Here is a 14,588-nt window from a genome sequence, read left to right on the forward strand (position 1 = left end):
GAAAAAACTGCAGAATCAGGCCCACAGGCAGACCCTAACAGGCTGGCCAGACCCCATACATATATCTCTATCACTCTCTGCCCCCTCACCACCCCCGCAATGTATTAGTCAGTAAGCTGGCTAGATAATATCCAAGATATTCTGATTGTCCTACTTTGTAAACTAAATTTTAATTATTGCGATATCTGAAGAGATGAGTTGTCTCTTCCTTTGAATCTCTGCCCATAACACACCCATCATTCTCACAGGAGGCATGGTGCAATAGAATCAGACCTTGATTCAAATCCTAAACCTGTTCTGTGGTGGTGGGCTTGAGTTTCCTGTGTGTGAAAAGGGAATATTCCCTACTTCATAAGGTGGTTGGAGAAATTAAGAAGATAACATATAAAGGGTCCAACAAAGCCTTGTACAAAAAAGTCATTCAATATATGTTAATGCTCTTTTGCATCAGAGGTCTAGAATCACTCAGACTCTACGAAGAAACCCAGAACCTTATTTCTGAGATTGGTTACTTAGCATCTGTATTATTTATATCTCAAAGCTAAATAATGGTAGTAGAAGTGGAGGAAAATGTCCCCACCTCCTAGAGAAATTGAGGGATCCAGAAAGAAGGGCTAATAGCAGGGAATGTTTTCCTTCACCACCCATGTGGACATCTCTCTTCTTCTACCAGCACAGGAGGGCCTACAAAGTTAAAGGAGGAGCTCCCTTGGTACAACAGAGAGAGAAAAAAGTAGTGTCACTTTTAAGAGAGGTTCTCAGTTCTCTCATTAGGGACCAAACACAAAAGGGAAAGGGATCAGAGCTCAGTGAAGGTATCAGGCGGGAGTGTGGGAAAAGGCAAATTTTCTTTGAATCAACACAGCGTGGTTAGGGAATGGCATTTGTCACTTTGGTTCTTATCTGTCAAGCCACGTGGAAAGCAACAACAGTAGGTCAGGACATCAGAGACAAAAGCATCTATAGAACTAACAAATGCAAACACTCAACAAGTGAGAAAGCTTTATTGAAGCACACATACATTTCAGGAGGTAGAAAACAAAAAAGCAAGTAATAGCCCAGGATCCCAAGTTATGACTTCCATTACATTATCAATCCATACCAAGTAATCCTTTTTTAAAAAAAAATTCCTCCATTCAGTTCACACATACAATTGACCCCACCACAGCTCACCCTCAATCCAGTGGCCTTATAGGAAAGGCTGTTAGAAGCTGGCCCCAGTGAAAAGGATTTCCTCCCTGTTACAGATGCCTTTCACAAACAACTTTGTATAGATACACTTGTAAGAATAAAAAGGTGAGTTTGGAATAGTGAGTATCAGAAAGTGAACCTTAAGATCACCAGACCCTTCTTAGAAAAGCCTCAGACCAACACACCCATGCTACATCTAGTCAAGTTTAGGAAACAATAGGAACTGAAACCACTTCGAGAAGGAAGTCAGAATAACTGGGAGATTCTGTATACACATTATCTTGGAGCGTTAACAATCCCCAACCTGGAGAAACATGGACCAGTTTAGATGATACTCGGCTCTTCTGTATGTAGACCATATTCTGTATGGTAACATACTCCAGAAACAAATACTAAGAAAAATATGGTAAATGAAAGTGAAGATGTCTCATCTTTCACTAGAGAAACATGGACCTCTCTAGAAAAATGCTGTATATCCATTTAAAATGCAGAAAATTCAGCATGGGCTGTGAGATACTTCACCCTCATTCACAGCACTCTGGGATCTGCTAGAAGGTCTTTCTGGCCATGTTCATGACTCAGTCAAAGGCCATTATCTAAATAAAATGCTTTTCTAAAGCAGCTCTATTATAAGGATCCTCCAAAAGTCTAGAAAAAGTGTCTAGAACTTGAAGGAGCTGAGGGCTTTTCTCAGAAATCTGAAAGGAAATCATCAGACCCGAGCAAGGTGGATACCACTTAAAAACAAGAAAAGTTAAAAGCCAAGTTCCAGAAATTTATCAATGCATAAAATGAGTTACAAGCATAAATCAGAGAGCTAGATAAAAGAGGACATACTTTTCTCTCTCTCATATCCTCAGATCAGGCACACGAAACACAAATTGGTACTAATGCCAAAGGTAGCCAGGGTTTCCTGGGGAACTGGGTACAGGGACAGCAAGAGAGAAGATAAAAAGTAGTTTTAAAAGGATTGGTTAAAAGTTAAATCTCATAAAGATATAAGAAAGAATGGACACTGAAAATATACCACATTATGCACAAATAAAAACATTTTGAAGAGACCCTTTTTCTTGAGCCTGCTTTAAAAGGGGGAACAAGTCTGCCTCGCTCTAGCATAAGATTTATAGAAATACATGTTGGTACACACACATACACAACACACACACACACTTTAAATTATAAATCTTTGGTCTTGGTTTCTTCGCTTCTTCTGACTTGCCCTGGCCAGGGCTGGGCCTGCAGAGGACAGGGACTCAGAAGCCCAATTTCTGCTTGGCCATCGAGGAACGGAGCTGCAGAGTCCCTTCCGCCCAAGACCCTGGGTACTGTCGCATCTTCTGCCACAGGCTCACTTCTTCCCCAGTCGAGTCCATCCAGTCCACCACTTCCCCATTACTGATCCCTGAGGAGAAACACCAGAGGAGACTGAACAGGGGCCCTACTCCTCAGCCCACCAGGAAAGATGAGTTACACAGCAAGGGGAGCAGTTCTACAAAACATAATGTGGCACGAAGATGAGCTTATGGGAGATACTCCCTGATGATCCTGCTCAGGTATTTCTGTGCCCCTGAGACCATGCCCAGAGACTTCAGGTTGATGAAATGGAACTCCAAATGGTACACGGTAGCTAGAGACCTCTTATTCTAAGGCTTGTTTTACAGAGTTCTAGGGTCTGTCACCTTGTGCCAGAGGCTGCTGCCCTTCTGTTATTGCCAACTTGACTTAAAATAAATTAAGATAAAAAAAAAAAGCTAAACACGTTTTTCTCTAGCTGTAGACTCCAGGCTAGAAGTTAGAATTATATACAGCTTCATTCCTTTTCACTCATACACTCATTCATTTATTCAACAAACATTTATTGAATGCCTACTGTGTGCCAGGTACTGTTCTAGGCTCTGGTTGGTGAACAAAGCAGAAAAGGTCTCTGCCTCATTCAGCTTACTTTTGACTAGGGAAAACAGAAAATATACAAGTAAGCCAACAAGATATTTCAGAGAGTGATAAACACTATGAAGAAAATTAACAGGGTGATTTGTAGTGCCTGGATCAGAGCCTACTTTAGATGGAGTGGTCTGAGGACCTCTCTGAGACAGAAACATCTGAGTCAAGACGTGAAGGACAGGAAGCAGCCAGTCTTTCCAGGCAGAGAGAACAATAATTGCAAAGCTTCTGAAGTGGGACTGAGCTTGGTATATTTGGGGAGAAGAAAGAAAGTGATTGTGTTTGGAGCATAGTAAACAAGCAGCAGAGTGAGACAGGATGAATCATAAAGGAAAAGAGGGGTCCATATTATATAGGGGTCTGCAGGCATGTAAAGACTTTCGATTGTTTTCTAACTATCTGGGAAGCCACTGAAGGGTTTTAAGCAGGGGACTGACAAAAACTGGCTTACATTTGTAAAAACATCATGCTAGATGCTTTGTGTTACATGCCTTGCAATGGGGCAAGAGTAGAAGAGAGGAGACCAGTTGGGAAGTTATTGCAATAGCCCAGGTGAGAGATGATGGTGTTGCCTGGATTAGCACGGTAGCAGAGAAGAGAGAGAACTGAAAGTATTTGAAATAGGTTTTGAAAATAGAATGGCCAAGATTTGCTGATGGACTGGATGTGGATGGTGGTATCATTTACTGAAATTAGAAAGGTTAGAGATATTGTTGGATGGAGAGGTGGCAAGGAAGGTAAACAGAATTGGGAGAGGAACCGAGTTAGTTAGAAACATGCTAGATCAGAGATACTTTTAGACAACAGGTCAAAACATCACTAAGCAGTTTGAGACATAATTCCAGAGCTCAGGAGGGAAAACAGGGCTGGAGCTCTAAATGTGGAAGTTATTAACACACAAGTAGTAATTAAGGCCATGAGAATGCAGATAGTGTGGAGTGAGAAAGTAGAGGATACAAGGCTAAGCTCTGAGAAGTACCAACATTTAGACGGTGGGTGTAAAATGAAGAGCCCACAAAGAAAACTGAAATGTAGTGAGCAGTGAGTTAACAGGGAATCAAAAGAATGTAGTGTCAATAGAAGCTAAGGATCTTGAGAAAAAGGGGATGAACAGCTATGTTAAATAATGCTGAAAATTCTAGTAAGATGAGAACAAAACTGTCCCTGGGACATGGCAATATGGAATTTACTGAAAAATTTGGCATGAGGAATTGTTCAGTAGAATAATGGGACAGAAGCCAGATCACAGTGGACTGAGGACTAAAGGAAAGGTCAGGAAGTAGAACCAGGAAGTGGAGACAATTCTTTTTCAGACATTAGAAGGCAGAATATGGGGTCAAGGGAAGGTTCGTTTTTGTTTGTTAAGATTGGAAATACCAGAGCATATCTGTGTTCACCTCTGGTGGAGAGGAAGAAACAGATCATACAAGATAGGAGATAATTACAGAAGTGAGGTCACTGAGAAGGTGAGGATACAGTGCAGAGACTCAGAGAGAGCTTGGCCTTTGATAGCAAGAAGACTTCTTGCATTATAAGCAAATGGAGAATGGAAATTATAGGTAAAGATACAGAAAGGGCAATCAGAGTCAGATATAGCTGTACCCTATGCCTGGCACATAGTAGGCACTTGATAAACATTTGCTGAATGTTAACTCAAAGTAAAGAAGAAAACTCTAGCCATAAAGGGGCATTGGGGGGTGGGCAGGAAGGATGTACTGGAAGTGAAATATACAAGAGGCCTTTGTACAAGTGAGGATGGGGGAGAGGCTCTCACCAGTGCCAACACCCAGCCTGACCCCTCCCAGGAAGTCATTGCTGGCCAGGGGCTCCCGGTCCCACACAGTCAGTTCCAGGCACATGTGTTGTAGATCTTCCAGCCTCACACCATTGTAGACAAATGTATGGTTGTAGTGGGGATTCAGGGTCTTCTTCATCACAGGAGTTTTACGCTTACTGGCCTTGTTCCTCATGGGAAGGAGGTATCTGGCAGAGGGTGGGGAGTAATCAATAACCCACTCAAAGGTGGCAATATCTGTCTCAGTTCCCCTTTCCACGACCACAGGCCTAGCCCAGGAAGGTGAGTCAACACAAATCCTAGATCACACACCCCTCCTTTGGAATCTGCTGAAGCAGAGTTCCTACCACCTCCACTAGATCATTCACCTGATTCAATTCTTTTAACCTGGAGAGAAAATCAATATAATGTTATTAGTGAGCTATTGTATATACTCCACTAAAAATGAGTTTTAAATATTTGGTTCCATTTCTAAAGGGCAAAGTCCTCTTTAAATAACTATAGGCTTAGCCAAACATTATTTGCTAGAGAACTTAAGTCAATGGGGTGATCTGTAATTTGGAGTAAGATGGCACTGCTTTAAAATTGTGAGGAACAAAAGCCCTGAGTTCCCACACCTGGTCAGGCAGGGGACACAGATTTTTACCCAGGATTAATTAAGAACATAAGTCTATTCCAAAGGAAAACCTAGAACCTGTCTGTCTACCATCCTTGTCGTTGGAGATTAACACAACAGCCCAGTCCAAACTGAGCTCAGTCCAGCATAAGGTGGTGGTGGTTTTGCCATTACCCAATTTGAGGAAAACAGTCAGCTGCTGGGGGTGGTAGGACACATAAGGATAATACCCACAGAGAAAGGTTAAATTGGGTTTCTTTCTTAGCTCTTTTGACCTGAAACTGGTTAGTTTGGTGCTAGTCCAGGGACTCACCCCTTGACAAAGCTGTCTGAAGTCCCTCCTGATTTGGCAGCCGTCAGGTTCTTGGCTTCTTTGATCCACACCTTGAGTTCTCCCCCTTCCCCACCTTTACCTGTAAGGGATGTCAGCCATAGCAAGTGAGCCCTGCACCTCCAGATTTATCTTGAGCTTTATCTACACAGCACTTCCTTTCCTTCCTCTTGAATACAGCAAATTCCATGACAACTGAAACTATATCTGACCTGTATTCTCACTACGAAGCATAGTGCCTGACAGTAAGGAATAGGCACTCAACTGATAACAATAACAATAAATGCTTACTGACCACTGACTAGGGGCCAGGTACTAGGCTAAGTATTTAATTCTCAAAACAGCCCCATGAGATAGATGCTATTATTGTCCTCATTTTACAACGAACAAACTGAGATTTAGAGAAATAAAACTGCCCAATATTCGCTGAGTGATTAAAAAAGAGGGAACTCTTCTACTTGAGTTCTTGATTCCACCCCCATTTCAAAGGACTAGGTTTCATCAATTTCAATCCACAACTCTATTTTTACTAATCTATCTCTCCACTTCTCCCTGCCCCTCAGTCTAAATATACTCTAACCTCACCTCTTCTTTAAAAAAAATTATCCTTTTAAAAGAAAGTCTCCCTTAAACTTATCTCCTCTTCAAGCTATTCTCCGTGTCTGTCCTTTCTTTCACCAGCAAGCATCCTAAAAAACAAAAGTCCACACTCACCACCTCTACTTTTTTTGCCTCATACACTCAGCCTAGTCCCTAGTGCAATCGGGTTTCTTCCTCTACTAATCCACTGAAAATGCAACACCCATAAGCCATGTCTTCTCAGTCCTCATCCGGACTGACCTCCCTGTAGTATTTCAATACTGTTGACAATTCCTGTCCCCTTCTTGAAGCTTTCTCCTGACATTTCTCTCTCCTGATAACCCTCTATCCCACTGGCTTTTCTGCCTCTTTTCATCCTTCAAATGTTCCTGTTCCCTATGGTTCTATCCTTTCCTCCCTTCTCTAGTCATTCTACACACCTGTCCTAGTTTGCTAATGCTGGAGAATGCAAAACACCAGAGATGGATAGGCTTTTATAAAACGGGGGTTTATTTCACTAAACAATTACAGTCTTAAGGCCACAAAGCATCCAAGGTAACACCTCAGCAATTGGGTACCTTCACCGGAGGACGGCCAGCGGTGTCCGGAAAACCTCTGTTAGCTAGGAAGGCAGCTGGCATCTGCTCCAAAGCTCCGGCCTCAAAACGGCTTTCTCCCAGGACGTTCCTTTCTAGCAAGCTTGCTTCTCTTCAAAACATCACTCCCAGCTGCACTCTCTTTCTTTCCCCCAAGTCAGCTCATTTATATAGCTCCACCGATCAAGGCCCACCCCGAATGGGTGGGGCCACGCCTCCATGGGAACATCTCATCAAAATTATTTCCCACAGCTGGGTGGGGCACACTCCAAGCAAATCTAACCAACACCAAAACTTCTGCCCCACACAAGACCACAAAGATAATGGCATTTGGGGGACACAATACACTCAAACCGGCACATTCCACCCCCTGGAACCCAAAATGGCATTATCTTTCCAAATACAAAATACATTCATTTATCACAAAAACTTAAATCATTTCAGTAACAAAAGTTAAGTACAAAATCCCATCAAAATAAGTTTAGGCTTGGTCAGTTCTAAGGCATAATTCCCCTCTAGCTGTGGATCTGTGAACCTAGAACAAGTTATGTGCTTCCAATATACAAAGGAGAGACATTCATAGGATAAACATTTCCATTGCCATAAGGAGAAACAGTAAGGAAAACAGGGTTAACAGGAGCAAAACAGTTCCTAAAACCCACAGGACAAAGTCCATTAGATTTCAAAGTCCGAGAGTCACTAACAAAACAACGTTGCATCCTTGGGGCTTGAGAGAGCTGGAGCCTAACCCTTCCCAAGGGCCTTTTCTGCAGCCCGTTCCTCTCCAAACACTTAGGTGAGTGCTCCAACATTTCCACACATTGGGGAGACCACCTTCTCGGCCCCACCCTCCTCAAACATCGGGGCAGCTCCCGGATTCCCTTCCATCTCCGGGTCACACGCTCAACCCCTTCAGAACAGTGTGGTGGCAGCCAGGCTCTCCCCAATTCCCTGGAAATGTGCTCCACCCTCTTTGGGACCTGAGGTGGCAAAACTCTTCCAGAGCATCGAGGCGGAAAGCCCGCCCTCGACCTCCAGGGCAAACTCACCCTTTCCATGCATGTGGGCTGCTCCGCTCTCCCAGCCCTAAACCTCTTGACTCCAGACCTCAACCTCCATGGCTCTGTCTTTGAAGAGATTTTTCCTTTAATTTTTTCCTTGTCTGTCTCCTCCAGTCCAGACCGGCAATGGCTCCGTCTATAAAGATCTCGCAAAAATTCTGTTGGCTTTGCATGAAGCATGCAGGGGTCAAAGCCATCAGACAATAGGAGTTTCCACAAATCCTTTCTGCTTAACTCCTTATCCAATCTTGGCTTGTCCTCAGGTTGGGCTGTAGCTTCTGGGATTCTACCCATTGGAAGCCCGTAATTTTCCAAGCCATCAACTTCTGGTTTCTTTGAACCCAAGAGTTCAGTTCTAAGTTTATCTCTCTCTGCTCGCATTTTACTATAAGCTGCAAGGAGAAGCCAGGATACGTCCTCCACACGTAGTCTGGAGATCTCCTCAGCTAAGTATTCCAAGTTGTTGCTTCCAGATTCGTCCTTCCATCTGACACCAGGACTCAATTTTGCCAAATTCTCTGCCACTTTAAAACAAGGATCGCCTTTCTTCCAGTTTACAACACATTCATCATTTCTGTTCAAGTCCTCATCAGAAGTATCTTTAGAGTCCATATTTCCACAAACAGTCTCTTTAAAGCAGTTTTGGCCTTTTCTATCAAGCTCCTCACAACTCTTCCAGAAATTCCCCCTTATCCATTTAAAAAGCCGTTCCAACATGTTTGGTATTTGCAAACTCAGCAGCAAAAGCACCCCACTTCTCTGGTACCAAAATCTGTCCTAGTTTGCTAATGCTGGAGAATGCAAAACACCAGAGATGGATAGGCTTTTATAAAACGGGGGTTTATTTCACTAAACAATTACAGTCTTAAGGCCACAAAGCATCCAAGGTAACACCTCAGCAATTGGGTACCTTCACCGGAGGACGGCCAGCGGTGTCCGGAAAACCTCTGTTAGCTAGGAAGGCAGCTGGCATCTGCTCCAAAGCTCCGGCCTCAAAACGGCTTTCTCCCAGGACGTTCCTTTCTAGCAAGCTTGCTTCTCTTCAAAACATCACTCCCAGCTGCACTCTCTTTCTTTCCCCCAAGTCAGCTCATTTATATAGCTCCACCGATCAAGGCCCACCCCGAATGGGTGGGGCCACGCCTCCATGGGAACATCTCATCAAAATTATTTCCCACAGCTGGGTGGGGCACACTCCAAGCAAATCTAACCAACACCAAAACTTCTGCCCCACACAAGACCACAAAGATAATGGCATTTGGGGGACACAATACACTCAAACCGGCACAACACCCTCCTTAGGGATCTCATTGACTCTAGATTAGACACCGCTGGAGCTATATTTTTAAGAACCTCTTTGGCTTCCCATTGCCAGCAGATCAGGTTAAATTCCTCAACAGTATGTTCAAGGCCCTTCTCGGTCAGGCTGCAGCCACATCTCCAATTCCAGCCTTACTCCCACATATATATATATATATACCATAAACCCAGCCCCACTGAAATAAAGTTTCCACTCCCCCATACTCACATATAACCCCACATTTACCATGCCTACTGAAAATCTTTGATTGTGCTATCCCCTATTCCAGAAATGCCCTTCTCTATCCCATCCTCCTCTTTTTCTTCTGGTAAAATCTTAATCAAGGTCTGCTTTTAATATTGCTTCTTCTTTAAAGCTCTCCCCATTGCTACCAGAGAAAATTCATTACCCTTGTAGCATATGACTGTCTTTCTTCCTAACCTAAGCTCCTCAATGGAGGGCAAATATCATATTGTGTTCATCTACACATCCATAGCCACTAGCACAGGGCTATGTTGACTGACTCTCCCCCATCCTTCAACTTCCCATCCCTCATACTTTACCATCCCTTCCAACCACCCTTTCTCAGCCCCATAGTTTCTTTTCTCTTCTGCTCTCTTAGAAGCTTGCCACAGCTGGACCAAGACCAAATCAGTTTAAAAAGAATGCCAACCCTTCTGGTTGAAAAATGCAAAAAAAGAAAAATCTTACTTAGTAAAGGAATCTTCCCTGGAAGATCCAGCGTACATCTCAATCTGGTCTCTCCAACACTAGCCAGCACCAGCCTTACACAGCTTCTATGCAGAAGACTAAGCACTAAATCCAGGGCCCCAAAGAAAACTCACTCTTTTTCCGGTCACCTCCAACAGGGAGTTTGGAGGCTGGGATGTATTTCAATGAAACCACCAACTCGCCCTTGTGTGGTGGCAAGCCAGTCAGGGACTCGGCACTGATCTGAAACACAAGGACACCCAACAGGTCAAGCTGGCCTTCTCAGTAATTATTGGGACCTCTCCCTGAAGAGATTCTCAAATTACCCTTTAAGAAGAGCTTCACAGCATAAGATCCTTCAATATACTGAATATAATCCAGCACCCCTAGGCTATGGCAGCTACATGTTTCTAAGGCAGATTCCAGAGGAAAATGCAGGAAAACCTACAGAGTGTCTTATGCAATACCTACTGTCTGTGCTACTTTGTGGATACAGTTACTAGATTCCAAATATTCTCTAGGGTCTTCCAGCAAGGTTGCCACACAAACTCACAAAGGACTAACACCATGGTGAAGAATCCTGCTGCCAGCATTGTTAGTAATAGCCAGAAAGTGGAAACAACCTAAATGTCAATCAATATAGGAAAGTTTAAATGAGTGATTGTCATGCCCTCATATGGCACATGCAGTCATCAGAAAGAATGCAGTGAATCAGTACATGCTGACGTGGAAAGATACATAAGATGAACTGTTAAGTCAACAGGCAAGAAGTAGAAAATGTATCCCATTTATCTTAAAATATACTCATATGTAGATGTGAATATGTATGTAAATAATAATTATATTTTCACTTATATGGCATTTATTATGTGGTAGACATTGTTGTAAGTACTTTAGATATAACACTTTATTTAATCCTCAAGATAGTGCCTGTGAGAAAAGTACTATTACCCCATTTTACATATAATGGAACAGAGGAACAGAGAGACCAAGTAACTTGCCCAAGGTCACACAGTCAGTAATTGGCAGTCAGAATTCAAATTTAGGCAGACTGGTTCTAGAGTCTGTTTTTAACCATTATACACTACACTGACTAGGAAAAAACCCAGAAGGATATAACGTATTTGTTTCTTCTAGGGAGGGGAGAGGAACAGGGAAAGTAAAGAAGGCTTTTGCTGTTTACTCTATATACATCCATAGTGTCTTGTTAAAATGAGAACAGCACATATTACTTCTATGTTTTAAGATAAAAAGCATTCTTAAATAGAGGGCTTGAAAATATTTGAGGGATAGGTGAAACTCTGTTATAAGGATTTGAATATACCACAATTTAAAATTTTACATTTATGTTACTTTTTTATTAATGCCTATCTCTACCACTAGACTAAAGGTGTCATGAGGTCAGGGATCAAGCCTATTTTTGTTCATCCTAGTATGTTCAACACTTAGCAAAGTTCCAGGCACACAGCAGGTGCTTCACAAATATTTCCTCAACGAATGCATGAGTGAATGAATAAAGGTCTGGGATGAGCAGCAAGTGGCCTATCATCTTTTTTTTTTCATACAAAACAAATCGTACATTCGATTGTTCACAGTACCATTACATAGTTGTACGTTCATCACCAAAATCAATCCCTGACACCATTACCACACACACAAAAATAACAAGAATAATAATTAAAGTGAAAAAGAACAATTAAAGTAAAAAAGAACACTTGGGTGCCTTTGTCTGTTTGTTTGTTTATTTCCTTCCCCTATTTTTCTACTCATCCATCCATAAACTAGACAAAGGGGAGTGTGGTCCTTATGGCTTTCCCAATTCCATTGTCACCCCTCATAAGCTACATTTTTATACAATTGTCTTCAAGATTCATGGGTTCTGGGTTGTAGTTTGATAGTTTCAGGTATCCACCACCAGCTACCCCAATTCATTAGAACCTAAAAAGGGTTGTCTATATTGTGCGTAAGAGTGCCCACCAGAGTGACCTCTCGGCTCCTTTTGGAATCTCTCTGCCACTGAAGCTTATTTCATTTCCTTTCACATCCCCCTTTTGGTCAAGAAGATGTTCTCCATCCCACGATGTCGGGTCTACATTCCTCCCCGGGAGTCATATTCCACGTTGCCAGGGAGATTCACTCCCCTGGATGTCTGATCCCACGTAGAGGGGAGGGCAGTGATTTCACCTGCCAAGTTGGCTTAGCTAGAGAGAGAGGGCCACATCTGAGCAACAAAGAGGCATTCGTGAGGAGGCTCTTAGGGACAATTATAGGGAGGCCTAGCCTCTCCTTTGCAGCAACAGTCTTCCCAAGGGCAAGTCCTGTGGTAGAGGGATCAGCCCATCAAACCATGAGTCCCCTATGTCTGTGGGCATGTTAGCAACCATCACGGTGGGGCAGGCCAATACCCCTGCATTCTCCACCAGCTCCTCAAGGGGGCTCTGCATATTTTTTTCTTTTTTTTTTTTTTTAAATCAACTGTATGAAAAATAAAAAAAAAAAAGATTAAAAAAAAAACATACAATAAAAGAACATTTCAAAGAGACCATAACAAGGGAGTAAGAAAAAGACAACTAACCTAAGCTAACTACTTTACTTCCAACATGTTCCTACTCTACCCCAAGAAAGTAACCTAATATAGCAACATTTCTGTGAACTTGTTCCTACTATACCCATCAGAAATTAACAGACCATAGTCATTCCTGGGCATTCCCTGGCCTATCATCTTTAGCTTTGGGTGGCAGAATTGCTTCACTCTATTGGCTCTCCCTGCATGACTCTTCTTTTTATGCCTTTGCTCTGGAGCACGAGCTAGTGCAGACCAGATGTGCCCTTTGACCTGCCTGCGTTCACTGGGTCTCTAATGTAGGTCCTCACCGCTGAGCATACCGATGCTAGGAAGACACAATCCCCACAGGTTTGGGGAAATGCACCACATACCCAGAATGCACATAGTTTAGCATAAGGGAGAGAGACAAAAGAATAGAGAGGTGTATGCTAGGAAGAGAAAACTGAATGGGAGCAAGCGGATTACTCAGGCAAAAAATGAAAGATCAGAAAACATAAATGTAGAATGTTTTCAGCTAATGTTGGTATGTGATACTGGAATGGTATTTCTGTTTATTTATAAAATGTCTACATAATTAATTTCTAGACTGTAAACTTTGGTTTAGTACTCTTAAAAACTGAAGTTTAACATCAGCTAGCAACTGGCATATTTGTTTGAGTAGCATATTTTTGTTCTTGCTCAAAATATTTGCAAAAGAGCAAATAATTCCATTTTAATGCAGTTTTTTCTCTCTATGTAAGACGTTTTTATTGGCAGTAGTTCATGATGGCTTACAGTGACATTTCCAAAATCATTATTTCTACTCTAGGCTCTTGAGAGAATGACTTGGGTGCCAAATGCTTAAGAAATTCTAAATTCTAAATTTCTAATGCATATTATAGTTTGATGATAATTGCTTTCCTGTTTTCATTAATATTTAAAGGAACAGACTGAATGTTAACGCTATTTTTTTTTGCAGGGCAGTAGTTATCAAAACATCAAATGTACGTTTCCTTTTATTCAGCAATTTCACCACCAGGGATTTCTCCTACAGTTATATTCATGAAAGAAGGCCAAGCTATATTACAGCATAGTTTTAAAAGCAAAAATGTAAGCAATCTAAATGCCCATGAGTGGGGGTGGTAAATAAATTTTAATATAGGCACATAAAGAAATATTATGCAATAATTAAAACAATGAGTTAGATCTGTAAGTGATGGCATGGAAAGATGCCCATGATAAATGATATATTGTTAAAAGAAAAAATTCAAGATATACAGACAATGTGGATCATATGAGCACATTTTTGTAAAAAAGAGGAAAATGTATAAATACGTAGATGTATATCCATGCTGTTTAATACAAAATTTCTAGAAGGATACCCAAATGGCTATTAACAATGGTTATTTCTAGGAATTTGAACTTAATTTTCTTTTCATACATTTTACGTGGTTTTCATTTTGAACCATGTGCATATAATACTTTTATTCTTAATTTTCTTAATAAGCAATACACAGAGACATGGTAAAAAGTTCAAAGAGCACGAAAGGGGATATAGAGAAAACTAAATCTCTCTTCCCCCTCAAACTCCCTTCCTAGAGGCAGCCACCATTACTAGTTTCCCGTATATCATGCCAAAGATATTCTATGTGCCATGTACTATTTTTACCATTTAAAATGTTGGTGTAAAAATTTTTAAAGAAGGACCCTGACATTGTAAGATTCTGAAAATCAGTAAGTCCCTGACCAAGTCCTAACTCTGTTTTAGCAACTTTATCTTAACCAGAATGACAGTAATCTATTGAATGTCCATTATGTGCCAGGCATTGATTGATATTTTGCATACAATCCCATGAAAGAAGTATATTATTATTATCTCCACTATATAGATGAAGAAATTGAGGCTCACAGAGGTTAAGTGA

The 14,588-nt window shown here is 41.6% G+C and overlaps 1 protein-coding gene across 6 annotated transcripts in view; it reads right to left on the minus strand.

Moving 5' to 3' along the window:
* Nucleotides 1–976: 976 nt before the first annotated feature.
* The window catches only part of SYTL4 (synaptotagmin like 4), an 87,081-nt gene continuing 73,469 nt past the window's right edge, over nt 977–14,588 (minus strand). For all 6 annotated transcript variants that reach the window (XM_037821967.1, XM_037821965.1, XM_037821968.1 and 3 more), the window contains 4 exons: nt 10,256–10,364; nt 5,857–5,956; nt 4,907–5,115; nt 977–2,593 (listed from right to left, as the gene is read on the minus strand). In XM_037821967.1, the coding sequence (XP_037677895.1) occupies nt 2,445–2,593; nt 4,907–5,115; nt 5,857–5,956; nt 10,256–10,364 (567 nt within the window). In that variant the 3' untranslated portion in view covers nt 977–2,444. The remainder of the gene's footprint in view (nt 2,594–4,906; nt 5,116–5,856; nt 5,957–10,255; nt 10,365–14,588) is intronic.

This window comes from Choloepus didactylus, chromosome X, assembly GCF_015220235.1.
Source record: "Choloepus didactylus isolate mChoDid1 chromosome X, mChoDid1.pri, whole genome shotgun sequence".
In the NCBI taxonomy this organism is placed as follows: domain Eukaryota; kingdom Metazoa; phylum Chordata; class Mammalia; order Pilosa; family Megalonychidae; genus Choloepus; species Choloepus didactylus.